Genomic DNA, 26,979 nt, shown 5'->3' on the forward strand with positions numbered 1-26,979 from the left:
TGCAAGATTCTTTACTATGTAAATAATTCCCCCAGTTAAAGCAATTATGTTAAAAGGATTTTTGTCTTCATATGGCCTTTTTTTTTGAGTTTATACCATTATTCCATGCTGGCTGCTTAGGCGTGTACCATGCATCATGACCTTTGGCACCAGCATGTTAGCATCAGCAGGAGACCTCTGTCCTGCTGAATTCTGTATGTGACCCGTTACTCCTTAAGTGTGATCATTCTTTTGATTTTCCAGTTTTGTTAGGGGAATCCAATGCTGTGATGATGAGTATTGTCAGCCATTTGTTTACAAACAGAGTAGATATATAAACACTTATAAAAGTCTTACTAAATGTAGTATTTTTAAATGTTTTGCATCCCTGATCTGGAAATACTCTTTGACCTATTGAGAGACTGACAAGAAAGAGATGCACTTAGCTGTATAAGCCATACCAGGTTTCTTTATGTGTTTTAGAAACTATTTAAGAATGTGAAGAGACAGTCTGACCAAATGCAGAGCAAGCACTGGACTAGGACTGAGGAGATCTGCTTTTGTTCCTGGGTCTGCCAGTAGCCTGCTGGGTAACCTACATGCAGTTTCTTCCTCTCTGTGTGCCTCAGTTTCACTACCTGAGAAGTTAAGATAATGGTGCTGTCCTTTTAGTAAAGTGCTTTGACATTTATGGAGAAAAAGCATAGTGTAATAGCCAGGAATTTATTGTTAGCTTTTTTTCGTGCTCTCTCCAATTTTCTCTTGTAATGCAATGAAGTAAACACACAAAATTCTGTCTTCTTTGAAATCAGTAGGAGTTTTACTGGATTTAAATGGTGCCAGAATTTCTTCTGAGTGAATGAGAAAAGTTGTGCTCCTTTCTAGACAGTGCTAATAGCAATTCTTGCTCAAAGAAATGTATACTATCCCTCTACCTGTGAAATGTCTGCACTTTTGTTTGAAAGGTGGAAAGTAAACAAGCAATAACTCCGAGAGGAACAAGGTAACAATTTTTAATGCAAATTCTGCATATGAACCGCTCCTAGAAGATATTTATAATGCAACAGCATGCATACTAATAATACTAGTACTTGACTGAAATTTCCCATACTATGATTTTCACATAAACATTTACCAAAAATATGTTAGTTTGTTTTTATTATTTCAAAGCAGTTCCTAAGGTGCAAATTGTAGCTTAGGCAATTTTGATGTGTCCTTTAAAAAATGTATGTGCTTCTTTTATCTTAGGTGGTCTTTGTTACCAGTCGGATACATAATTTACTCATTCATATTAGTTTTTAAAAAAGCTTTGGAGAGAGATCCAGAAAAGCTCACATATTGTACACTTTTTCCCCTTTGAAAGATTTTGAGAAGAGCAGTTCCCCCTGACAGAGTGGTTTAAACCATTTTTTTCCTATTCTGAACTTTGTATTGCATTGTAACACAGTACTGACTGGAACTCTTAATATGCCAAATCCCGTAGTACTTATCCCAGCAAATCTTCTCCTGGAGACTCCTGTGGGCCCTAACTCCAGATATAGGATTTGGTTCTATAAATAGTCACAGCAGTTCAAATAATGAGTTTAAATGGTAAATATAAAACCCTTCAGACAATATAAAGGCAATAGATCTAGTAGTGCACAAATGCAAAAACATTCTAATTGGAATATAGTAATGTAAAGAAGTTTCACTCAGCTAATCTGGTAATTTGAATAAAAACTTTATATACAACACCAACCCCTCTCCAAGGATACCACCAGTTCAGTAGACTTTCCATTCATTCACTAATCACACCATGTGTTAATTTAACCATCAGCAGCATTTGAACTGAACAGTTCCCATAGAGGCTTTTGTAGGGGAGTCCCCAGCCAATCCTCCCTGGGGAAGCTTTCTGTTTGTATATGTACACGATTTTTATAAAATCTGACATTCTCCACAGGCAAACATTTGCTCTTCTGAAATACATTGTGGCCAGAAGCACAGGTCATTCTTGGAGTGATGGGTCCAGAAAAGGAGATGATCTCCATCTCTCCTACAGGGGCTGGCTTTTTTTCATCCCTCAGTTCAAACACCACATCATACTAGAAAGAAATCTCATGCTGGGGGGTAGAGAGAATATCTGTTCCTTTTAACTGTGCTACCCCTACACTTCCTTTTAGTGTGAAACAGTTTGTTTATTTGGCAGATATGAGACTACCTTATGCACACTGCCCCAACAGTCAGTAATGAAAAATGCACAGAATTGTTTATCCACAGCATTCTTAAAGGACGTGATAACGCCACCCAGCATGCATTTATATGTTCTAGGTTTCTTCATGGCCATTTCTTTGTTTTTCTTCTAACATTATACATTGCCTTTTCTTGCAGTTATATGCAAATGTAAATAATATGAAGTTGATTTCCAAATCTTCAACATTATGCTGAGGATGAAATTTCTTTTCTTCTGCAAATTACAAAATCAGATATCCTGATCTATCATTTACCTCCTGATTTTTTCACTGATAGCTAGAGTACATGATTTTTTAATTGTTGGCTTTTTTCATAGTAACTCATTTTTTCAAATTCCAAATATTTCTTTTAAAACAGATACTAATAGGTAGGGTTTTGCATGGTTGTTTGCTGTCTATAGGTTTTACATGCGGATTGTCAGACAGATGAGACTGCATGACTGACTTCTAGCCATGCAGTTTCACATGACCACACATTTGCCTTTCAGCTTCTCTTTCCTTTTCTGCTGCTTGCTTTTTTTGCCATCAATTTGTAAACTCACAGTCCTGCGTTTCTCTAGGTTTAGCAATTCTTGGAATAACTCTTTCACGTTGTGGTTCAGCTTGGCCGAGGTCTCCATGAAGGCACATTTCCACTTCTTAGCCATGGCTTCTCCTTCACTGCTGTCCACCTCTCGGTTTTGGTTCTCGTCATTTTTGTTCCCCACCAGCATTATTGGTATGCTTTCTACATCTCCTTTAATCTGACATATTTGTTCATAGATGGGTTTGAGTTCCTCCAAGGACTGTCGGCTGGTGATAGAGTAAACCAAAATGAACGCATGTCCTTTAGAAATAGAAAGACGTTGCATGGCTGGAAATTGATGGCTCCCTGTAGTGTCTGTTATCTGCAAAGTGCATATGCTCTTATCACAGCTGATCACCTGCCGATAGGTGTCTTCAATGGTAGGGATGTAGCTCTCTCTGAAAGTGCCCTTCACAAATCTCAAGACCAAAGAGCTTTTGCCTACTCCTCCAGCTCCAAACACGACAACCCTGTAATCATTGCTTTGCTCAGGCATGTTTCTCAGTGTGCCTGTTGCTCAGAGGGGAAAATCTAAGAAAGAAAATTGCAAAAACAACAAGGCAGACATTAATACAGGTACATGTGGAGAGTGCACTTTGTGATATCTTTCCTGATAAGAGAAATGAATGCGATGTAAGTGATGGCATACTAGTTGTAATAATTTAAGGATTATTAAGGGTTACAAGATTATTTACTTCAGTAGTAAATTTAGGATTTGCAATCCAGCCTGGACTGGTAATAAAAGATCATCTTCATCGCTTCACGACTTACTTTAAATTAACATTGTGAGTTTCAGTATTCTTCCTACGGGACTAATATCCCCAGAAACAAAAAGCTGCATCTGAGAAATGGTATTTCAGCAAGGCCAAGGGCCTGAAGAAATTGTAGAAGCTGAATTACTCTTCTGTCTCTAAAACAAGTGTCCTCAAATCATTGTTAAAACACACTGGTATAGATGTGTATGACAGTCAATGACTCTAAACATGCCATCTCTTTGGTAGTTAGGGAATTTTTCTCCACTACAACTGGATAACACTCCTGAGTGATATCTAAGATGTATTTGTAGCTTATTCAGCAACAGTACCAAGTTATGTTTTGGTTTTGACTCTGTGGGAGTGCCTGATGCACTTCAATGTGATTTTCCCACTTGCATTTCAGGTCAAAGAGTACTTTTTGGTACACTGAGATTGTTCATGTTCAGTCTGCCTTTTCATTCTAATCTTTATTTCACAACAGATGATATTTGACTGGAGACATGCTACACTTATCAAAAAGGTTGTGCAGGCATCTTCACAACATTTTAAAGTGGCTTATATTGCCAAGGTTGGCAAATGCATATGTCAAAGGTCACAAAATTCTGTGATCCCTGAAGTCAATTCCCCTTGACAAAACCTGTCTGTAAACAGTAGGACCACAAATATTGTCATCATTATTAAATAACAGAAATTATAAAACTTTCACAGCATTGCAAGCTGTAGTTCTTTTAGAATTCATTGAAATAAATGTGAAGATGAATTTGTCCTCCCATCAGTAGCAGCTCATTAGGTACACAGCATGTACAAGTCTCTTTTTATATTTAGAGATATTTAAGCAAATAGAGACTAAAAATTGAATCCTAAAAGTTGAAGAGAGTCTAGGATATTGTTACTTTTCAGACCAAAGCTAGATATGTAAAAAGTGCGTGTGGAAGAAACTGCAAAATGTGCTGCACCTGTATTTGTTCTTAGGAAAATGGTCTTATTTGCTAGGGAACCACGTCCAAGTGCCCTAATGGTGCCAGGTGCTTGAATTTGTCTGTTGCAATGTTGCCTGGGCAGCAGCTAATCCAGAACAACCCAAAGGGGTTTCTTACTGAATAAGGAAAGCCTTCAAGCTATTTCTTCACTGCAGGAGAAGGAGTGAATGCATTGAGGGGCAGGATTTTTAAGTTACCCTTTACCTGTCTAGCATGGGGAGAATAGGAGTGATGCTGTAGAGGTGTAGATGTGAGTGGAGCCCCCACGACCTTATCCCAGTTGCCAGCCCACACTGAATTTTGTGCTTCTGCATCTTTGATGCTGTTGCTGCCTGTGCCAGTTATATTAAAGCTATGGCTACCCATGCTGCACTAATGTCTTCATTTTGCTGTTCAAGCATACCCTGATTTTGTTATCCTTCTTGTCCAGAGCATTCTATTCTGTCCTAATTCTAATGTCTGAGTAAGCTGAAAACATCTGTCTTTACATAATGTGTTGGATGAAGGAGTTGTACTTCCTCATCTGCCCCACTGTAGGCAGAATAACCAGTGCAACTGGGGATGCTGATCCTGAGGCAAAGCAGGGAGCTGTCACAGCCCTGCCTACCCATCCTGGCTTCAGGCAGAAGGCAGCTTCACCCCTTCCATCTCTCCTACACGGCAGTCACTGTCACTCTGAGAGACCTGTTTAAATATAGGAAAGATTGATAAATAAGAGCGTTCAACCTGAGGTACTGAAGCAAAATTGTTTCTCTGACAGCAGAACTGAAGCAATGGAAAGAAGAGTAGTCTCAGAAAACACTGATGTATGTGTTTATGTAAGAGAGAAAGCCCTCTGAGGAACAAGGAAAATGGGCAAGCAGCTCATGCTGTCGAGAAAACAAACAAAACCAAAGTTGCTAGCAAGAAATGAGAGCAGAGGAAGCTAGCAGGACACTGTTCCACTGAGAATAAACCTATACCTAAGAGCTGCAAATATGCAAATTCAGAACAGTTGTACAGCTTATAGTTGTGGGTGACTGCAGAGAATGAGCTACCATAAGAATTATAGTTTAATAATTTTTGTGAGCAAAAAGGCAAGAGAGAATAACATGGCTATTTCACCTCAGAAGCTGCTTAAGCATTGCTCAATCAGATAGTATGTAGCCTAGGAACAATGGGATGATGAGACAAAATGCACCATGAAAATTTTTACTGTGAAAATCGGAGAAATACAGAGTAGAGAAATAGAATTTTAAAAGCTAGCTGAGTGTACTCCTGGTTTATTAAACTTCATGCTTTAAGCATACTCAGAAATCTCCAAGAGAACTGGCATATATGGTTGCCCAAAAGTTAGAACAAATTGAAATGTGGCACTTAATGGCATGAAGTATTAAGCATCGGAAAAGCTTCTAAGGGAACCTGAAATGGCATGGCAACAGTCTTCAAATACATAGTAAGTTGTTGCAAAGAGGGAGAGTGTACATCTGTGGTGGGAAAAAATGGAACTAATGGGCTTACATTGTGGAAGAGTTTCACATTAGACAATAGGAAAACTTTATAGTGGTAAGAAAAGCACACCTATTGCTTAGGGAGATTTTGCAGACTGTCTTTTGAAATGACCAGAGTCACAGGACAATTCAGGTTGGAATGGACCCAGCACCCTGGGTCAGCCATGAGACCAGACAGGGTTGTTCTGTCCTGTCAGGGTTTTAAAAACTCCAACATTTCCCACAGCCTCTCTGGGCAAACTCTTCCACTGCTAAATTACCCTCAGTGTGATTTTTTCACACCTATATCTAGTCTGAACTCATATGAGTTGTGTTTCAACTCATACCTGTCATCTCTCCTCCCACCGTCCATCGCTGTGAAGAGTTTGACTCCATCTTCTTGTCGGCTTTCCTGTAGGTTTCGGGGGGCTGCTGCCTGGTGCCCCCCGACCCGTGCCTTCCGCAGGCTGAGCCAGCCCTGGTCCCTGCAGGGCAGGGCAGTGCTGCAGCCCTGGACAGACACCTCGGTGCCCTCGTCTGGGCTTGCTCCGCTTTATTGACGGGTTTCCTCTGCCGGGGCTGCCAAACGCGGCCCGACTACACAGCGGTTGTCTCACGAGCGCTGAGCAGAGGGGGATTCTCACCTCCCTGGACCGACTGGCCACGCTCCTGCTCGTACAGCCCAGGACACGGCGGGCCTTCCTTGCAGCCGGGGCCACTGCTGGCCCTGCCCAGCTCGCTGCCCGCCGTGGCCCAGGGCCTTCTCCGCAGAGCAGAGATGCTCCCCAGCCCCGGTGGCTGCAAGGGAGCAGCAACATTAGCAGCTGATTAGTCTGTCCCACGTGCAGGTCTCTTAGTCCTAAAGATCCTCAGTTTTACCAGGATAAACAATACAGATTATTTAATTTTTTGTCCCGCTCAGGAGCAAACAAAACAAAAAGCTCGTGCAAGGTTTTTTGATCATACCAGAGAAAGGCTTCCCTAAATAATTTTTACCATGTGTTTGTATTCTCTGTGTGAATCTGGTCAGAGATTCTCCTGCAGTGAAAATCATTCTCTGTGACTGTGGTGCACTTGCACCCAGTTGTGCATTTGTTAATACTTTTCATACCACCTTATTAGTGTATTGATTTTTCTTTGTCTTAAAATATGTTAACTAAAACACACAACAGGAAAAAATAAAGTACTACATTGTTTCATCAGTTTTCAATATTCTGGACAAAGTGGGTATGGAAAAATTAACTTGAAAGAAGTCTGACTTTTCAGATGTACAATGTCAACTCTGATTCATACTTTAAGAACCTGTCTGTTTCATAATCTGCACGCAGAAAACAGCAGTTGCTTTTTACAGTTTAGAACTGACTTATTCTGGAGTTTGTGTGTAATAAAGCCTCATTTGCTGCCTTTGCTACTTTCATGAACGACATCACCGAAAATTTACTATCTTCCTCTGAAGTGTCAGTTTAACAAAACTATTCTTACTTAAAAGGACAAATCACTTTTCATAACATACCTCCATACCCTTCATTTTTTAATTGTTTGGTTGCAAAGTTCAGCAAGTTAGTGCGTCTCCATATACGTCTGCTGACTTAGTTCAGTTTTCTGCAGATGCTTCGCCAGCACAAGGCTCGAGTTGCTCTAGCTCAGCTGCTGCGAGTGAGCTCAAGAAGCATTCTTTCCCCAGCTGTTTCTGACACGCCGGGTAAAAGAAGTGAAGGGTTGTTCTGACAGGAGGATATAGTTTAAGGGCTGAGTCATTTTGATATAAAATCGGTTATTTTGTTATATAGCGATAACGAAAATATGCACTTAAAAATGTTTAAACAAAGTACCTCGCATTACAGATTGTGCACTTGATAGTTCAAACTCTTAATGTTCTTTGGGTGACTAATTACATGTGGGTGTGTTAGCATTTACTAAATCAATGTCACTGATCCTGTATTTAGCTACTGGATCTCCACAGTTATTGCCTATCTTTAATCATTTTTTATAGTTTAACTTTCCTATCAAATGTATTTATGACTTGCTTCTTATGTTTGTATTTAAGCCATGAATAACATATGCAATAACAGGCAAAAGGTATAGGAAGGCTGGAAAATAACTTCTGAAAATTAACCTACTTGAATACTTACCATTAGAGTAGCATGAGATTAGAATCTTACTGGTGAGCACTTATAGTTTGTAATTGAAAGTAGGTGTAGAAAAAATTGCTCACTCTCCAGTCTTTCCACAGTTTTGGTTTTGTTGCAAAAGATTTTTACCATGTTTGCGTTGTTAGACTTCCATGAAATGTCCCAGATTGCAAATTTCTTTGAAATTTTTTGGCTAGATGGTATCTTCTAGGGTTGCATTCATTTTGTAAAACAACCAGATCCTGATACAACCTTTGCTGTCTGGATTCAGAGGCTTTGATTATGTCTTAACTGATCCAGTTCTCGAAGTTTTATGATGTCCTACTGAGATGCCAGTCTAATATGCAGTACAGCAATTGTCACATGCTGTCTATTAATATCCTGAAAGCTCTTTTCTCTCAGGTAAAATCATCTCATGTCAGTCACTGATTTTTTTTTTTTTTTTTTTTAAAGTCTAGGGAGATGTCTCTGTCTATATTGTCATTGTTATGATGAAAATCCAATAAAGTACAAGCAATGCATTTAGTTAAAAATCTTGTATCAATCTAAATTAACAGTCCATCAGGTTATCCAGTGATGATACTACTATGCAACAACACAAGGTGCAGGGTGAAGAATAATACTAAATGTAGTTATAGATAAGATGGATTTCAGCATGGCCATTGCACCATATCAAAGTTGAAAAAGGTACACATTGTTTACATAAAGGAGGGAAGGAGAGCTCTGCAAGGAGTTTTGACTTGTCCATTATGTATGTATATAAACAGGCATTTCTTGGGGAGTATTTTCACCAATGAACATGGACTTAAAGAGTGAGGGTTTTCTTACTTCCAGTGTCTTCATCTTTTACTACAAGACTCACTTTTCTGTTCTTTTTCTTTCTTTTTCATTGCTTGCTTTACTTTGGTCTTTTCAAATCAATGGATAGTTGGACATGTTTGAAGACAAAATGGTAAGAGCTAAAACAGCTTTTTCTTGAAACATGAGGTTCTAGTCCATGTGGAAAGCACTTTTTTTATTCTCATGCTGAAGAAAACATTCTTTGAAAGTCTGCTTTTTGATGATCAGCTCTTGTAAATCATGACTTCTTCACTGCATAAATGCTGTAGCACTTTTGATTTATGTCAGCTCTGGCTTTTATGCAGGTGTTGTTCTTACCATCTTTGTTAGCAGAGAAGAATATTTGCATACTGTTAATGCCTGCGTTATTGGTATTTGAGCAAAACCTTGGCCAGAGATAAGTATCCATTCAAAATAGCTTCTCTTTTTGCTTTGTGTGTTTACATAAAATAGGAGGATGACCGGCCAAGTCACATCAACATAAGTAGCTATGCATGGATTGACAGTACTAATGAGGTTAATTAAAATTATCTGATGTATTTAGACTAAAACTGCTTCCTGAATTTGCTTTGCCATATCAAAATTTCAGCTTGGTAAGTTATTGCGACATCATGCCTTGTTTTCAAAATGTCTATCTATATGTTGGTGACTTCCTTGCACTTGAATTTAAGTCTCTGATACTTTCGTTAGCAGATACTATCCAGAGATTGTTGGACAACAAGTATTAGGCTAAATGTTACTTATTCATAATTCTTACAAATTTTTACAAGCCAAAAATACAGGGAGGTGTGTCAAATATTTTGGATCATGCCCTCTCCCTACAAAAAACCCAGGAAGTCTTGAAATGCAAAAAAGTCATTTACATAATAGTGTGAAGAGAGCAATTGACTGCATTTTGCTCAAGGTATTTATGCAGTGCCAGAGATCATTAAGCCATTTGACCAAAGATTTCTCTGGGTTTTTTCACTGTCTTCAGTGCAGTTTGAACAAAGTATCTTTTTTTTTATTCCTAAAAAAATTTTCTTTGCCTACAGCTATTCCACCTAATGATAACTCTCATTGCTTTAGGAAAGGTGATTATGCTGCTGCTGATGAAATACTGATAATTAGTTAAATTAGTTGCTTCCAGAAACTTCTCATACTCCAGCACCAGTTTTGCTGTTGTTTCGTAGTAATGGCTTGGATTTTGCATTAGTCTAAAACTCATTATAGGGTCCCGCCAAGACCAAATTTTACGTAGTTGCTCACTGAAGCTTGCCCAACGTTAACATGGATTTCAATTAACATTGGAGGATGGTAAAGAATGGTGTTTCAAAATAATGGCAATGCTGCATAATCAGTGAACACTAAATCTACTTCAGAATTCCCAGCACTGAATGCCCAAGTACTAACGTACAGGTTTACTGAAGAGAAAGCTGAGTTAGTGTCATGTAAAGTACTGTTATTGTGAAAAGGAAGATGGGCACAGTTCATGTGACCTGTAGGTCTCAGTTCAGCAAAGCCCTTAAGAAAGTGCTTAAGTTGTGTACATTCTTCTCATCTCTGTTTTTTAATCTGGGCTTAACTGTGGTCTAACTGAGCATTGTTTCTAAAATCTGCATATATAGCACTCATAATATAAAGGCTGTTTATAGTAGAGGAAAGATTAAAATCAGTGATTTTTGGCAGATCAGTGTAGAGGCAGCAGTCCAAAATGACATGGGAATTTTTCAACATAACAAGTCATGTTGGCCAAACAGCATTCAACTATTGGACACTGAAAGCAACTTAATAATCTAACCTTAAGATCTGTGTAGAAGTTACCAAGTGTGGCCAAAAAAAGATCTGCATGAACAGAAGTTTTTGGAGTTCCAGATTTATTTTCAGAGTCAATAAAAAACTGGACGGCTTAATAAGCCATGGCAGAAAATGACAGAGAGTTGTTCTAAACTATAGTTTGAGAAAAAAAGCAATGCTAACTTAGTATTTTGTATCATCAGTCAGAAGGAAGCAGGCCAGATTGAGTTACAGAGAAAACGGCATCTTCTATGGAAACAAAAAATAAATAAATTTGCATGTCATAAACTTGCTGGTTTTCTCTGACACACTGTCCTTGTTATAATATTTACTTACCTTCTGAAAGTAAAAGACAAAAGTAGATGTTCTTCTTATTCAACATATTCATCAGAAGCACAAATTCAAATTTCAAATTCAATTTGTTTCAACTGAAACAGCTTCCGCTTTAGAACTAGACTCTCTACAATGTTTGAATTGTTTGAAGTTGCATAGAAAATGCACTTAGAATTTTTGAACTGAAATGAATGTGGTGGCTCAGTCTGTACAAAATTGGATGAGACTGAGACAGAGCAGAAAGCTAAAACTGCCCTGCATGACCAGAATGTCAGCAAACAAAGTGTGTACTTTGGGGTGATCGTAGCATTTGTTTTCAAATATATAAAAGAGAAAAAGGGAAGAAAAATAAAAATTGCTCCATTTTTTCAGTGTTGGCTAAAGTGTTTCTTGCATTTTTGGGATGGATTCTTCACTACATTATAAATACCTATGCTACACTACAGATACAGTCTAGGTATTAACCCAGGATATCAATTTTGGAAAGTTTTTTCAGAGAGGTTCTCTGAGAGGTTTTGCAGATTCCTTCCATATTGCTGGCCTAACATAGAAAAGTAATAGAAGGGACAAGAATCTTTCAAAATAATTTGTCACAGTTCTGTTCTGTATTTACAGACTTAGAATATTGTCCTAAGAACATCTGTACATAAAGGAGGTAGAATCTAGCCCCTATACTGTTCTGTTGTCACAGATGCTGTGCTCTTCTTTAGCAAATTGTCATATTTTGATCACAGTGATGTTAAAAATCTCATTCCCAAACCAATGTCTTTTCAAAATTGTTTGAAGCCCTATAAATTATCATATTAAATGGATTCCTTGGTAAAACAAAAAACCCAAACACATAGTTGTCACAGTACAAAAATCTTTACTAGCTCTTGGGCTAAGATATGGCCAGCAGAGATTGTGGCAGAAATAGTTTTGTTAGGCAAGAAAGTACTGGAAAAAGTAATGAGAAACAATTAGATGAGTTTTCTACAGGTGCAATAGGTAGCATGGGTTTCTGAAACTAGGTTTAACCAAAGTGGCATTGTTTGTTGAGGAAGGCAGCAGGACTGGTGACGGAAGAATGAATGATGCAGAAGGGTCTGTTGATTCCCTTCTCTGCTGAGGGTTCATGTGCAGAAAATGTAGAAGGTGCTGGATCTGATCCAACAAAGAGCTTTAGAATTAGGAGTACACTTGAATGATTTGCTCCATTGTTGCCCAAGAGCTTTCGGAACTAAACCTTGAGTAACAGGTATGTACTAATGAACCATTACCATAAAACAAGACTCAGCACCATTGAACATACTTACCAGATTAAAAAACCCCTTCTTTTCATGCAGAAACAGCAATAATGTGCTAAGTTTACCCAGGGTGGACAGGTATCCTACTGGTTGTCTCCTCCTATTTAGTGGATAGGCTAATCTTAAATTTAAAAAGGGAGAATTTCCTGACTCGGTTCCTGCTTAAATTCAGGCTTTGCTTTAGGCATGTTAGATATTTCATTGATTTAAATGGAGCTACTCCTGTATTTATTTATCTATTCAAGCATTTTGGTAAACCAGTATCTTAATCTTTTAAGTGCTTACAGTAAAAACTCAGTGAGAAATGACTCAGAAGCCTTTGCATATCTGTAGTTAGGTATTCATGAATTCACACACAGAAATAAAAATGTCAAGATAACAGCATTGTATTCAGCTCCCTGTGGGACTGATTTTTTGAGTTTTCTCCCCACCTTCACAGACCAAGTACTATAGTTCTTGCTAAGTTTTCAATAGATTTAGTTTACGTAAGTAAAGATGGAAGGATCAACTTACAGTGTTGTATGTTCACCTTTCAACATGTAGGACATTATGCCATTGGGTAGAGCAGTTGGGTTATTAACTGGAATTTGTCAGTCATATAAATGGAGGATCAGACACTCAGTCTGACCATTCAGACTCTCTGTTTTTTAAAAAGCAGAATACTCTTTTTGACAATTAGCTATGACTTTACATGCTGTAATGAACTTCTGCTTCTCCAGATGTCCACTAGCCAAAATAGGTGACTTTTAATTCTGCATCTTATGGAAAAAAGTGTGGCTTTTAAGTTTTCTTGAATGGAGAAAGTTGGAACATACAAAACACTAAAAAACCCCAAACGAAGAAGGAAAATTTCCCAATTAATAATTTTACTCTAGAGGCTTTGGACGTTAAGTTCCATATGTTGTGAGATTTGTAATAAAAATCCCAGCATAGGCAACAAGCTAGTTCCATATAAATGTCTGCATTTACACAGGAGAAGCATGCATCTGTGGAAGACTGGTTTTCCATTCAGCAGAGAAAACTGTACAAAGACCAGTGGCCATTTTGCCTTTCCACTGTAGTCTTCAGTTCCTCAATGTTAATTCACGACTGTTTGTGGAAATCTTCTATAGATGCAGAATTATTAAAGGTTAAGGGCTTCTGACTTATTCTTATGAATATAACTCCTATCATTAATTTTCCTTGCTGGGCTGGAAAGGATAGCTTGATTGCTATCCTGACCACTGGAACACTTCTGATACGCTTCCACAGCCCAAACACTACCCTATTCAAACCAATGTGGCTTAAACCGAGAATGTCAGTATCTGTCTTGCTGTCCTAGCTGTGCATGGTAAGTCCTCCAAAAACCCTACCAGCCAACATATTTTGCAACTGGTTTGTTGGGTAATAACTTGTGAACAGGTTAATGCAGCGGGTTTCAGGACCCAGAAGGATCCCTGACAAGTAATTAAGTAATGCAATCCCATGGTCTATATGCTTCTAGGCACTAGTGAGAAGCCTGTGCTTCCACTGAAAATTTTCTGCAAACCAGAAAGGGTTGAAAACCAGCAATTAAAGTATAACTATGGGGCATGACACAGGAATGACAGCTTCCTGATAGGAGTTTCTAAATGTTCACAAGAAGCTATTTGCTGTCCATGATACGAAATTTACCATAACCTGGTTTTGTGGGATTTTTTTTTTCTTTTTTTCTGACGTGTAGTTTCTTTAAGAATTAATTTGCAAATCTCCATCTCAGGACTTTCACAAAATTGAATACTTTCCTTACTGATTTTTTCTTTTAAAACAGAATACCAATTTCATACTAATCTTCATCACTGCCCCAGGTTTCAGTACTTTTTATTCCAAGGTAAGAAACATAGGTTTAGCCTTTAGAGTAGTTTATTCTCAATTCATGTTTCTTTTCCTTGTAGCAGTAGACAAAATTATAAAAACTGTATTTTAAAGATTAAAAAATACTTTCTCAGTAACACATGGTAGCATTTTAATGTTTGAGTAAACAAATTGGGAAAACTGTAATGTTTTTTAGTCAGTTTACAGCAATATTTTAGCTATTGATGGTAGCTAATATTTGATTATTCAAATTACTAACTTCTTCAGAGCAGATAAAAGCTGTCAGCCTAGATTTTCAGAGAAGAATATAAAAATAAATAAAAGAGGGTAAGTCTCCTTTTCTTAGCTTCACAGAACTACTGGACATATTGGGAAGGAAACATCTGCAGTCCAGGAATGTATTAGCATGCTCTTTTCATATAGCTGCGTTACTACATATGTATTTTAAATGAGGATGCAAAAAGGCTGTCATAACTTCATTGACACTTACACAGATTCAGCTAAACCAACTCCATTACCTGCAGTCAGGGTCAGGGTGATTGCATTTTGCTGCCATAGCGTGTTACAGCCCTGCACAGTCAGAGAAATCAGAGACTGATTTTCATCTCAGATACAGAAGTCTAACATTCAACTCAAATTTATTTGCTCAAGGGGATATGGTCTTGACCTCAGTGTGAGTGGAAAAGTGTATTTGTCACAGACTTGACACACCCTTTTGACATTTTGCACTTGTCTTCCTTTGACACTCATTTCAAGAATTATACAGTAACCAATATTTTGTGGTTGAAAAAAAATCAATATTTGTTTTCTCAAAAAGGCAAAATAAAGTATGTTCTGCTTCAATTCATACGTACAGTTGCATTGTCTCTCGGTGGGTCTTTTCCACTGCCTTTCCAGCAGTAAGACAAGATATTTTAATGCACAATTTCGTTTTAGTGCCACAGTAAGAATGCAGGGAAAGTATCTGTTCACTGATACTTAGAAACCTTTGTTTGGGTGGAAAGTAAAGAATAACGAATGGAAAAAATGTTCCAAAAATTTTTTTTCCTGGTACATTTAAGGAAATTGTTCATTTAAAGGAAAAATTAATGTTGCTAATATTATGTATTTATGTTTCACAAAATTGCCATTTTTCTTCCTCTATGTAATACTGATAATTGCTCAATTAAGCCTAGTAATACAAAGTATTATGGGGAAGGTAACAAACATTTGGAATCAGCCCTACATACAAACCAAATATCCCACAGTGAATACTGTTTCAGTCTAAGTGTACAAATGGCCTGATAACTCAACCCAGTGTGGGAGCTGGAACAATCAAATGCAGCTTATATATTACAGAATAGTTACTGAGGTATTCTGCAAACTGAAAGCAATCCAATGTATTATGTAAATCAAAACCATAAAAAGAGCAAGAAAAGGATCAGACTATAAAGAGAAAGAAGTAGAGGAAAAGGGAATACGGAATTGAATGCAGTCATTCTGTAGAAGCATCTTTGAACCAGAATACCGTTTATTGCAGGTTTTTAAAATAAGCTAAGTTTGAGGTAACAGCTTGCACTCTGTCACAATGTGTGTGAGTCTGCTTTTTCACACATGTTGGTGGGACCTTTACACGGACAGGAGTGTCGGTTAGCACAAAAGAAAGTTATCAGGTGATTGTCAGAGGAAACTAGAAACACCACTAATAACAACTTCAGGAACAGCATTATCACTTTAGGTATTACCCACTATTTTTGTTGGTACTACTGAGACTGCAGTGCTGGTGTAATATAATCCTGACCACTTGGCCAGAAGAAACTGTGCCTCTGAACTCCAATCATCTTCCAAAGAGCTCTGCTCTGTACTGTGAGAAGGGGATATTATTCAGCCTGATGACCATCAAAGCTTATGTGTCTGCTGGTGTAAACAACAGCGCAGCGCAACCTAGAAGAGAAATGTGCTTTCATCTGGCTCTGATGTGAGATGTGTGGAAAACTGTGTTTCCAAAGACCTTGACCCATTTGCAAAGAGACTTTTTAATGCAGGCAACTTCCAGTGAAAATTAAGAATGGTCTTTAGTACTGAAAGAGACCTTCTGGATTATCAAATCCAATTCTGTGCCATTGCAGGCAACCATTTCACATAATCCCTTCCATTAAGTTCCAATTGAAAAGCATTTAGAGCCTTTTCTTTTTATCACTTCAACAAGAAGGTAATTTCAGAACCTTGCTGCTCTAATAGTTTGAAACCTTCCAGCCTAAGTGTGTTCACAGCCCATTTACACACACTCATTCTTCTCTTTTCCCAGGGATGAAGATAAATAACTGTACATTGCAATCATTTCCCCAGTTCCGTGGGGCCATTGATTTGCAGCTGTGTATTTGAACCTGTTCCATGTTTGGACAGTTCTTCATGCAAAAGCCTCAGAAATGTGGTGTGCAGCGTGAAAGATGGCATGAAATCTGGAGGAATACTGCATTTCACAGCCCCTAAATGATGGCACGGATGCCATTCTGCTAGAATTGAGCACTACTGCATTTAGTAAGCACAGCTGGACTCCGGGGGGCAGCTCTTGAACACAAGTGAAGTCCATCAGTCAGAAAAGTAAAAAGGGGCGTGGGGAGTGGGGGAAGCCAAAATAGCCCTCTGACCCAGAATTAAAAATTGTGAGACCTGCAAACATTCTAGATACAGTAAACTGTAAACCCTGGCAAAGGTGTAACACCAATCGCTTGCAACAGCTTCATTTACATGGAAAGGTATGGATGGGGATGCACACATTACATACCTATATGTGTGTGCATTTATAATGTGTTAATCTTTGACTAGGTAGTCATGAAAACAAGACATTCAGAAAACACTTTAAAAATAAAATACATCAAATCTTGTTGCTCCATGCTCGCTCACCCAACTGTGACTGAGTGCTGCAGCATACAGAGCATCCCGCATTTCACGGGGAAGATAGCAAGAGAGGAAATATTATAAAATCTGGATTCAGTCACTCACAGACACTTGAGAATGGCCTGTCATGATTTATTTTCTTTCATTCAACTGAGAAAGGCACAATCTACTGAACAAATAAAATATGGCCTGCCTGTCAGCTGCAAAGTTGTATTTGTTTCAAAGAAAGGAACACCTGGTGTTATTTTATTCAAACTCAACATTTTTGTATTCTTTCATCACATAAGTTAAAAAGTAGCTGTCATTTTTAAAAAAATTAATCTCTCCTTAAACCATGGCAGTAGCAGCAGTGTAAACTAGGGCAAAATTCAGCACATCAAGTTTTAATGAAAGACAGTTCTTAAAAAAGGTTATGAAGCCATTACTAGCATCCCAGCACAGAGAAAAATGATGTTGTCTAACTGGTCAGTATGCATATGACCAGCTTCTGGCTTCCTTGTCAGCCCCAGCTTATAGCATGCCATGTTCCCTGCATAAGATACACGCTTAGGTCAAATCTTGCAGTTGTAACTCACAAAAAACTCTATCGACTTCAGTGGAAATTTTGCCTGGGCGAGGACTGTGCCTTTTGGCCAAAGGAAGCAAAGACCTCCAATCTCAAAGCTACGTTTGTTGTACGAGGTGATGTAGGAAAGCACTGGGAAAAAAAAAAAAAGAAAAAAAAAAAAAAAAAAAAAAAAAAAGAAAAAAGATTTACCTGCGCGGGAACAGCAAGCTCCGAATGCTCTTCAGTTTCTGCCTGTCATCGCAGCAGCCGTTCGCCCCCTCTGCCCTGGGTTTCCTCCACCAGAGAGGAGCCCCTGCCTCAGCCCGGGGGCTGCAGCTCCGGCGCCGGCTGCTCCCCCGCGCTCTGCCCGGCTCGGAGCCTCGCCGCTCCGGCGCCCAGCGCGGCTCCCGCTCCCGCTCCCGCTCCCGCTCCTCTTCTGCCCTCTGCCCGGGCCGCGGCTGATGCTTCTGCTGGCTCGGTCGCAGCTTCTCTCTTTCTTTCTGCTTTTACGGACGTCGGCTGACTCCAGCCTCTGCTGGTGCTACCGCCTAAATGGCGACTGCAAAGCTCAGCTAGGCTTTTAACTGCCACCTACTGAGTAACTGTGGAATACATGGATGTATATAAAAGTGTATGTATACAGGCTGTAATTTTCTGGCTTTCTCGACAAAGGTAGTAGATTTTTACAATTAGTCTTTAAGCCCTCCAAATATTCTATAGTTTATCATTTAAAGCTGCAGTTTACATTAATCTGTGCTCATAATTCTCCCCTTCTTTCAGCACCTAAACACGGAACAAGCCTTTAAGTTACCTTTAACTTTAAAAAGCTTACAAACCTTTGGTGAGGCTAATCCCCAGTGGGCATAAACCAGCATAGCCCTACTCAAATCAGTGGACCTGTGATGATTTATACTACCTGAGAAATTCATCCCTTAGGTCTAATATTTATTCACAAAAATACAGTAAAGTACAAAAAAAAAAAAAAAAGCCATAAAAATAGCTTTTGCCTGACACAGCCCCTCAAAATTTCACTCATCTGGAACAGACAAGACTTTTCTTTTTTTTTCCTGACAGCAGTGTAAAATAGGATTCTTGAATTTTATGGGCAAACATAAATTAAGAAAGTATATTGTTTTTTCCACCTTTAATGGTGATTTATTTTTTTTATGAAAAATCCAATCACAAGATTTAATGTCTCCTTCAGCTGTTTGTTTTTAAAGCAACTCCTAGAAATACTCAATGTCTCCTTTAGCTGTTTGTTTTTAAAGCAACTCCTAGAAATATTCAGGGCTTTTCTTTCCAGACTAGAAGTGGAGTGCACTGGAGATGTTTGAACTCCTACTGCAGAAAGGAAGTCTAAGTACAGGGTCCCTCTGTGAAGCCCCACAGAAAGTATGGGGAGATGCTACTACCTTCATATCCCAGTAGCAGGGGTATGTAGTACCATAGTTTCTCTAAGCTTGCAACATGTCGCTGTGTTGAGTCATGACATAAAAGGGCTCTGTGCTTATCCCGAGGAGCGCTACCCTGCAGAAGACAGGTGGCACCCAGCACCCCAGCACAGCAGCATGGAAAGTGTTCAATTTTTAGGCTTGCTGTGACTGCTGAGAGAAGCATGGGTCGAGCAGCTAGCTCTCAACAGCTGGCAAGATTTGTTAAATGCCACTCTCGGTAAAGGATAGCTTTGTTTTGTTTGTTTTTGTGAAAGATTCATTCATCGTCTTAACGCTTTTGCCGAACACAGAAATGAAAAGGTTTCTCCTCTACATGTGTGTCTTACAGAAGTATAAGTGTATTAGAATACATGATGACCTGGCTAATATGGCCCGAGGAAGTAATTTCCACTAGGGTGAGGTTCTGGTACAGATTAATCCTGACCCCTGTTTCTACAGGCTCCTGGGCAGCAAGCTGTGGATCAAGCCACGTGCGTCTCCCAGCCACAGGCCTCCTCCTACAGCCTAGCAGCAAAGCCCTGCCTTCGGTTTTGTCAACACTTCTCTGCAATATCTTAATACTGTGTACTTGGAGAATTGGTTAATTAGTATCCTGAAACCAAAAAGTCAAGGTATTATAATTACTGTAACACAGCAAAGCTTAATCTATGAAGTTTATAATATTACACCGGGATTTAGCCTGTGCTTTTTCCTGGTACTGTGCCATGGTAGCATGTATGCAGAATGCAGCCCCACTTATTCAAGATGTCTACAAACAATGTGGCTTCTCGGTAATTTTCAAAGGCAACAGAACTCAGTCCTCAGTAAGTGTGTCCTTATTGTGAATGTACATTTTAATTTTCCTTAAAAATCGTAGAAGTACCCGATGACCTTTACGGTTATGATTTGTCACAACTTTTACTTTTACATTACAGCCCTGGGAGATTTTAGTTCTTGAATCCTATTCCAACAGGATGGATGTTCAAGCTTTTAGAAACATACCTTTTCAAAATCCCGGTTCTTTCCAAAATTGAATATACTTCAATTACAAGTATCAGTATAGCCTGTTGTAATTCTTTCCTTACCTGTCCAAAGAACTGAAATCGTTCACTTACAGTTCACAGATATGCACCTGCACCGACAGACACAAGGTCTAGTTCTACGGCTTCCACCTGGGCTCTCTCCCATCAAAATCACCATGAGATTTTTCTGAGCAGAAGCACAGTACTGGATCACCACACTACAATACACTGTACATTATAGGATTTCCCTTACTGTCTCTGCAGAAAACTAGCATGGCATTTCCTACACAGCAACGGTTTTGTAATGCTGCTGCTTTCAATGGGGTTGTTCAGGTGTGCCAGACACCGAAGGCAGACTTCCAAAATCCCATGTGTGCCTCACCTCATCATAAATACAGGTTATTCACAGGTGGTCCCAGCAGTGGATCCCACAGACCTAAACCCAGGTCAGTCCCATGCAGGCCAGTAGTGGCACAGCAGGGTAAAGTTTTTCCTGCCCTAAGCTGCAGGGAGGTTGCATTGCTCTGAATGCTGATGTTAACATGGGGCAGAGTGGACAGGGTCTGTTCACAGTGAAGAATTGCCCTTCTCCCAGGAGCACCAAGGACCTCTGCTCTGCAACTCCAAAATATGTACAAGTATGCCTCATGTGTTGCCAAGTGGAAGGGAAAATGCAAAGGGCAATGGCACAAAGCACTGCAAGACTTTCTATTACAAGCTTCCCTCACAAAGAAAAGTCTTAGGCAAGCTACATGATTGTTAGGTTTCTGTGCTGCATCCCAAGCTAGAGAGGGTGTTTAAGGAACAAGACACCTCCTTAGTTGTCAAAACACGAGCTGCCTGAAGCTTGAATGCACATTTAGCACAAACCTGCATGTGCGCAAAAAGTACAGCTTCTGAGTCAAAATTCAGTCCATGGCCTATGTACAGCGTGGAAAAATGAGAAAGTCTTCAGTTTCCCTGTAAAAGTTTAAGATGTAAAATGGTTGTTCACTCATAAAGATTTTCTCTCTGCAAGGTAGAACATAATCTTGACAAAGAGCAGCCAGCAGAGAGCAAGTACTAAGCTCAGTTTGGTCTTTTCTGGAATGATTTTCCTCCTGTTAACCCCTGTTTCTCTTGAATGCTTTCACTAAACTACACCCTGGCTAAAATATATCCCTCTTCTCTTGCATATTTGGAAGGCTACTGTCTTAGCTATACAATGTCTTAACTATCAACTATCCTCAAAAATGGCTAATAGTTACCATAAATCTAATAATACCTTGTTATCTTCCTGTACTGTATTTCCAAGTTGTGCTCAAAAATGAGCTAATGAGTTGTCTTCATCATCAGTATGCAGGATATTACAAAAGGTCTTAGCACACTATTTTTTTCAGAAAGATTTATTGGATTTTTTGTCCAATGGGAAGAAATTATCCTTAAGGAAAAATTATTATTAAGAGTGTTTTTCCAGGACAGCTGATGGTCAGCAGTGGATCTGTTAATGCCTTGCACGTGGTGCAGTAATTAGATTCCTACTCTGTGAATATGACATGACTGTAGGTACACGACAGGTTATCACAAAGGCTGTATTTTGTATTTGTACACTGCATTTGAATCTCAGGCAATTTCCACAATTTTGTAATTGAAGCATAAAATTTTAATGGTCTTTTTAGTGCCTTTACACTGCTTTGAACCTGAAAAACTCAAAAAAGTAGGTAACTAGCAAGTCACTACTGCATATAATTTTGAAAATATAATAATGAAATCATTTACTGTACTTTTACAATTTGGCTAAGTGCATCATAGCCCATTTACAATGCACTGGAGCATGTGACTATCTCTGGTAGAATTACATTTTATGTATAAAGCAAATGTGACTAAAACTCATACATAGTGTATCAGGCAGTTAGTCGTCTACATCAATGCCATGAGATGATGAGGCCAAATTCTTCCTGGGTGTAATTAAGGTTCTTACTTATGCTGAAGTGATTCCAGACTACCTCTTGATTTGACTGGGTTTAGAAAGATGGATCCTTGTCTAAGATGTTTTAACAGTAAAGCCTTATCTGATAGCCAGAGTTGCTCTGTGAAATGTGGAGAAAGCTCAAACTGCAATTCTTCTGGAGAGGGGCATCTTACGCTGTAATATTTTCAGGCCCTGTGAGTACATAGATGAAATACTTGTATTGCTAACTGTGATCTTTTAGTTCATCACTTTGCAAGGTAACATTGTGTTGCACACAGAAGTTAAAAATAAATAAATAAATAAATATTATTGTAACAAAACACTGCCTAGCTCTTAGCTTGCAGTAGAACAAAGCAGCTACTCCAGCAAAATTGCAAGACGTGTCACTCCTATAGACTGTAGATGGAATTGGTAGTTAGGAGAAAATATTGTCAGATCCCATAGGGTACAATTTTCTTCTTTAGATTTCAGTGGATTTCAGCCCAGACTTTCTCACTCAAACCTGAAATATGATGAATGCTGCTGCCTTTAGACACCCTCTTGACCTGCAATTTCCATTATTGGCTGTATTACTCTGAATCAAGAGTTTCCAAGTTTTTACCTGGTTCCTGGTGCAATAAGACATTTTTGCCTTACTGTCTGTGTGAGTATCATAACACCAGGACTTGCTTCTGAATACTTGAAAGGAAGCAGGGGTTTGCTGTTGATTTACAGGGAAAGCAAGACAGGGCTTAATCCTTACTAGTTTCTGGGATGTCAGATGCCATAAAGGTGATTGAAAGAGATAGGCTATTGACTCCATTCTCTAACATCTGTCCAGGTACACAGGGGAAAGTGTTATTGTCACTGAAAATTTGTAGCTAACTGCATTTAACCTGATTTTCTGTGAAATGGGAAAAGAGTGTAGCACTGCTCGGTATTTAATGTGATCATTTCCAAAAAATCTACTGATAACATTTATAATAACCAAAGAAGAACAGGAAAAAAAAATTCTTTGTTGTGAAGAGCAAAAAAGGGTCACATTTAATCAGCCTTTTTTCCTTTTTCTCCATAGATAGACCTTACTAAATCATGCAGAAACACAGGTACACAAAAAATAGTGATTCAACATCAATAAATTGCATAGAACAGTAAATACAGAAAAAGCAACTGTGCTGTATTACAAATCCATAAACAATATTTAATATTATTAAGAAGATTTTCTGAAATTTCTAAACTGTTAAGAAATCTTTATATTAAAACAGAGTACTTCTGTCTTCATAATTTGTATAAGCACTCATCACACAATATACTGGATATAAATTAGTACATTAAGAACAAGTCTTTCCATTTGCTGATCAATATTCACACTAAAGCTTGCACTGTATTTGACCCATAGTCATCCAGGCATGCTGAAGGAAACCTCTGTGAAGGAGGAAGGTTAAAAACTTGTGACTTGATAAATGTAGATGAATGATATTAACCAGAAGAGTCATTCATTGATCTTAACTCTGCTATTCATGGGTGCCAATATGTTACTGTCCATAAATGTTTTTTGTACCAAGAATTTAGACACCAGTGAAAACAAAGAAGAAGCAGAATTTCAGAACTGTGATTACCCTTTCCTTCAAAATATATGTGGGACTGAGAATCAGCAACGACAGACCAGCTATTACAAATGTACTTACAGCTCACAGGAGGACAAATAATATTTTAGGTGGTCAAAGACTTAAATTCATATGAGCATAATGCTTTAAAAATTCTAACATTATGTGAGCTACTTGCATTGCACCTGAAAATAAAACAAACAAAAAAAAGGAAAAAAACCTCCATAACTGTGTAGTCCTTCATTTTTTAATGCATCCATTTAACTCGTACCCATTACAAGGAGGACAACCCCATTCAGGTTTTACAGTAGTTCTTAGGTGTAAACCATTACAGGTCTCACAAAGACTGAGTGATTGGTGAAAGAGTTATAACTGCTTTACTCAGTATCATCAAAAAAACCCCCCTTCATTTACCATTACCAGACAGAAACTAAGTCACACTGTATAAATGTCATTACTTACCATTAACACATTAATGTCATTAATTGTACAGCACTGTAAATGTATATAATACATATATATAAATATAAAAATTGTCATCTGTTATTATTCATATCAATTATAACAGAAGACATGGACAGGCTGGATTGATGGGCCAAGGCCAACTGTATGAGGTTCAACAAGGCCAAGTGCCGGGTCCTGCACTTGGGTCACAACAACCCCATGCAGCACTACAGGCTTGGGGAAGAGTGGCTGGAAAGCTGCCCAGCAGAAAAAGACCTGGGGGTGCTGGTTGACAGCCAGCTGAATATGAGCCAGCAGTGTGCCCAGGTGGCCAAGAAGGCCAGCGGCATCCTGGCTTGTATCAGAAATAGTGTGGCCAGCAGGAGCAGGGAGGTGGTTGTTCCCCTGTACTGGGCACTGGTGAGGCCGCACCTCGAGTACTGTGTTCAGTTTTGGGCCCCTCACTACAGGAAAGACATTGAGGTGCTGGACCGTGTCCAGAGAAGGGCAACGAAGCTGGTGAAGGGTCTAGAGAACAAGTCTTATGAGGAGCGGCTGAAGGAACTGGGGTTGCTTAGTCTGGAGAAGAGGAGGCTGAGGGGAGACCTTATCACTCTCTACAACTGCCTGAAAGGGGGCTGTAGTGAGGTGGGTGTCAGTCTCTTTTCCCAAGTAATGAATGAAAGGATGAAAGAAAACAGCCTCACATTGTGCCAGGGGAGGTTTAGATTGGATATCAAGAAAAAATTCCTCACTGAAAGGGTTCTCAAACATTGGAACAGGCTGCCCAAGGAAGTGGTTGAGTCACCATCCCTGGAGGTATTTAAAAGACAGGTAGATGTGCTTAGGGACATGGTTTAGTGATGGACTTGGCAGTGTTAGGTTTATGGTTGTACTCAATGATCTTAAGGATCTTTTTCAACCTAAACAATTCTATGATTCTATGATTCCCTACAGTCAACATATTACTTTTGCATTTTAAATACCACATAACATCCCCGTTCTTGAACTTCACACTTGTTGATAAACAACAGCGTCTGAAACTTGCTATTACTTTCTGTGTTTAAGGCTAATGGGCTGAAGTGTTAGCTATAAGTATTCTGTATCAAACATTTCAAGAAAGGTCTTGCCTTTTTAGTTATAGACAGTGTGTTACACTCTTTGCAAATAACATTAGTTTTATTTATGCAGTCACAATTCCCAGCTTTCTCTTCAGGTCTTATTGTTGCCTATTTGAAAAAGAAACTGTCATCATAGATTGTCTTGATATCACAGATCTAGTTGGTACACAAATCCCTCAATTGCAACAATAATAGGATGTGAGTAGTGAGGCGAAAGGAGCCCTCTATCATTTGCTAGATTGCTGCTCCCAATTGCTACTGAACTTTTTTCCACATAAAGAGTAGAATCAGGGTAACAATACAGGAAACAATAGACAATTGCTAATTAGACATGAATTCTACTAATGTGAAACTCTTCTTTGTATCAGTGGTTTAATCTCGTGCCTTTGCAGAAATGTCCAAGGACAAGAACGTGTTTGGCTTAGAAGCCTGGTAGTGTACATGCACAAAATTCACACATTGTTAGCAATTCTCCAGCTTCCGCAGTATACAGAATATCAGCAGGACTTCTTCATGCTTCCTCATGACCCTGGGCTAAGTCTGTCATTACCTCTCACTTCTACCAAGTGGACTGAAGCAGAGAGTTTGCATAGCAGGAATCCTTTCCACTACTCTCCACATTGCTGTTTTATGCAGAATTGTGCACTGTTGTTATTCACCTCTTTCTTGAGGATGTTCACAGCAGCGAGTAGAGCCATGTATCTGCCAATGGTATCTGCTAAGTTGAACCCTATGGTCTTTAAGTGCCTGACCACGAACTGGTTTACTCTTCTAGCCCTGTCATGAAATGTTAAATACTACAGCAGTACTTGACACAGCGTACAAACCTTTTGGTACCAATATTAATCAGAATCTACTTCCTGAATAAGACAACTGGTGGGAAGCAACTTTAAGAAAATGTCTATTTCTTTTTCATTGTCATGTAATACAGTGATAAACTGAACTGCTTCACTTTCCCTGTCTCATTGTGTCAGCCCTTTACTCCATTGATTCAATCCTCTCATCAGCATTTCTGTTGTAACAGAGATCTTACGTGTCTCTGGCAATGTTTTAATAAGCAGTGTTCCATCACCTTGCCAAGAATAGCTGAGGATTTAACAGGTTTCTCCCTCTCAGCTGGGAGAAATGCTGCCTTTTGCCTGATTAACAATGACGTTCTTTACCTGTCAAGGTTAAAGGAGGAGCACTGAATGCCACAGCCACCTGCCTGCATTCCAGCAAGCCTGGCTGAATCTGCTAAAATCTCCCCAGGGCGACCAGGACATGCAGGCTAGGATGGCAGTTCTGACAACCTTGCGCAGAAATCAGGTTGTGTTCTCCTCCGCTTCTGTAGGGCAGCTTGCTTAGCTGACACGGCTTGTCAGAATGAAAGCTGAGCAGACTACCCTTTCCACACATCCTCTTCCTGGCATTGATCTGGAAGGCTTGTACCTGCAATGGCAGCAGCCTAGTGCCACCTCCTGTTACATGGATCCACCTCCTCCCCTCTAAGATATCCTACATCAACCAACCAGAGTCATGCAGAAAGGTTGCATTCATTTTCAGATATGAAAACTGAGTAAATAATGGGAATAAGAAAGCCTCTTGACAGTATTACTGTCAGATTCCCCCTTGTCACCACTTTGCCAAATTTTCATTGGGGTTCCAAGTAAATAATGGGAAAATTTCTCTCTGCCGTTTACTTTTTGGTGACTTTTCAGTTGTCTCTGTGGTTCTTGCTACATATTTCTCTATTAAATGTCTTAACATTTTTAAGGCCTTTTCTGGCATCTGTACACTTACTCATACTGCAGAGCTATATAAAATGTCATGGCATCAA

At 39.1% G+C, this 26,979-nt stretch overlaps 1 protein-coding gene across 1 annotated transcript; it reads right to left on the reverse strand.

The window, feature by feature from the left end:
- Nucleotides 1–2,470: 2,470 nt before the first annotated feature.
- DIRAS2 (DIRAS family, GTP-binding RAS-like 2) lies at nt 2,471–18,227 on the reverse strand. The gene is made up of 2 exons (XM_010568706.1): nt 18,051–18,227; nt 2,471–3,303 (listed from the first exon to the last, which is right to left on the reverse strand). The coding sequence occupies exon 2, from the start codon at nt 3,266–3,268 to the stop codon at nt 2,669–2,671; it is 600 nt and encodes a 199-aa protein (XP_010567008.1). The 5' UTR covers nt 3,269–3,303; nt 18,051–18,227; the 3' UTR covers nt 2,471–2,668.
- Between the last annotated feature and the right edge of the window lie 8,752 nt (nt 18,228–26,979).

The sequence above is a fragment of the Haliaeetus leucocephalus genome, unplaced genomic scaffold, assembly GCF_000737465.1.
Source record: "Haliaeetus leucocephalus isolate CR32 unplaced genomic scaffold, Haliaeetus_leucocephalus-4.0 Scaffold251, whole genome shotgun sequence".
In the NCBI taxonomy this organism is placed as follows: domain Eukaryota; kingdom Metazoa; phylum Chordata; class Aves; order Accipitriformes; family Accipitridae; genus Haliaeetus; species Haliaeetus leucocephalus.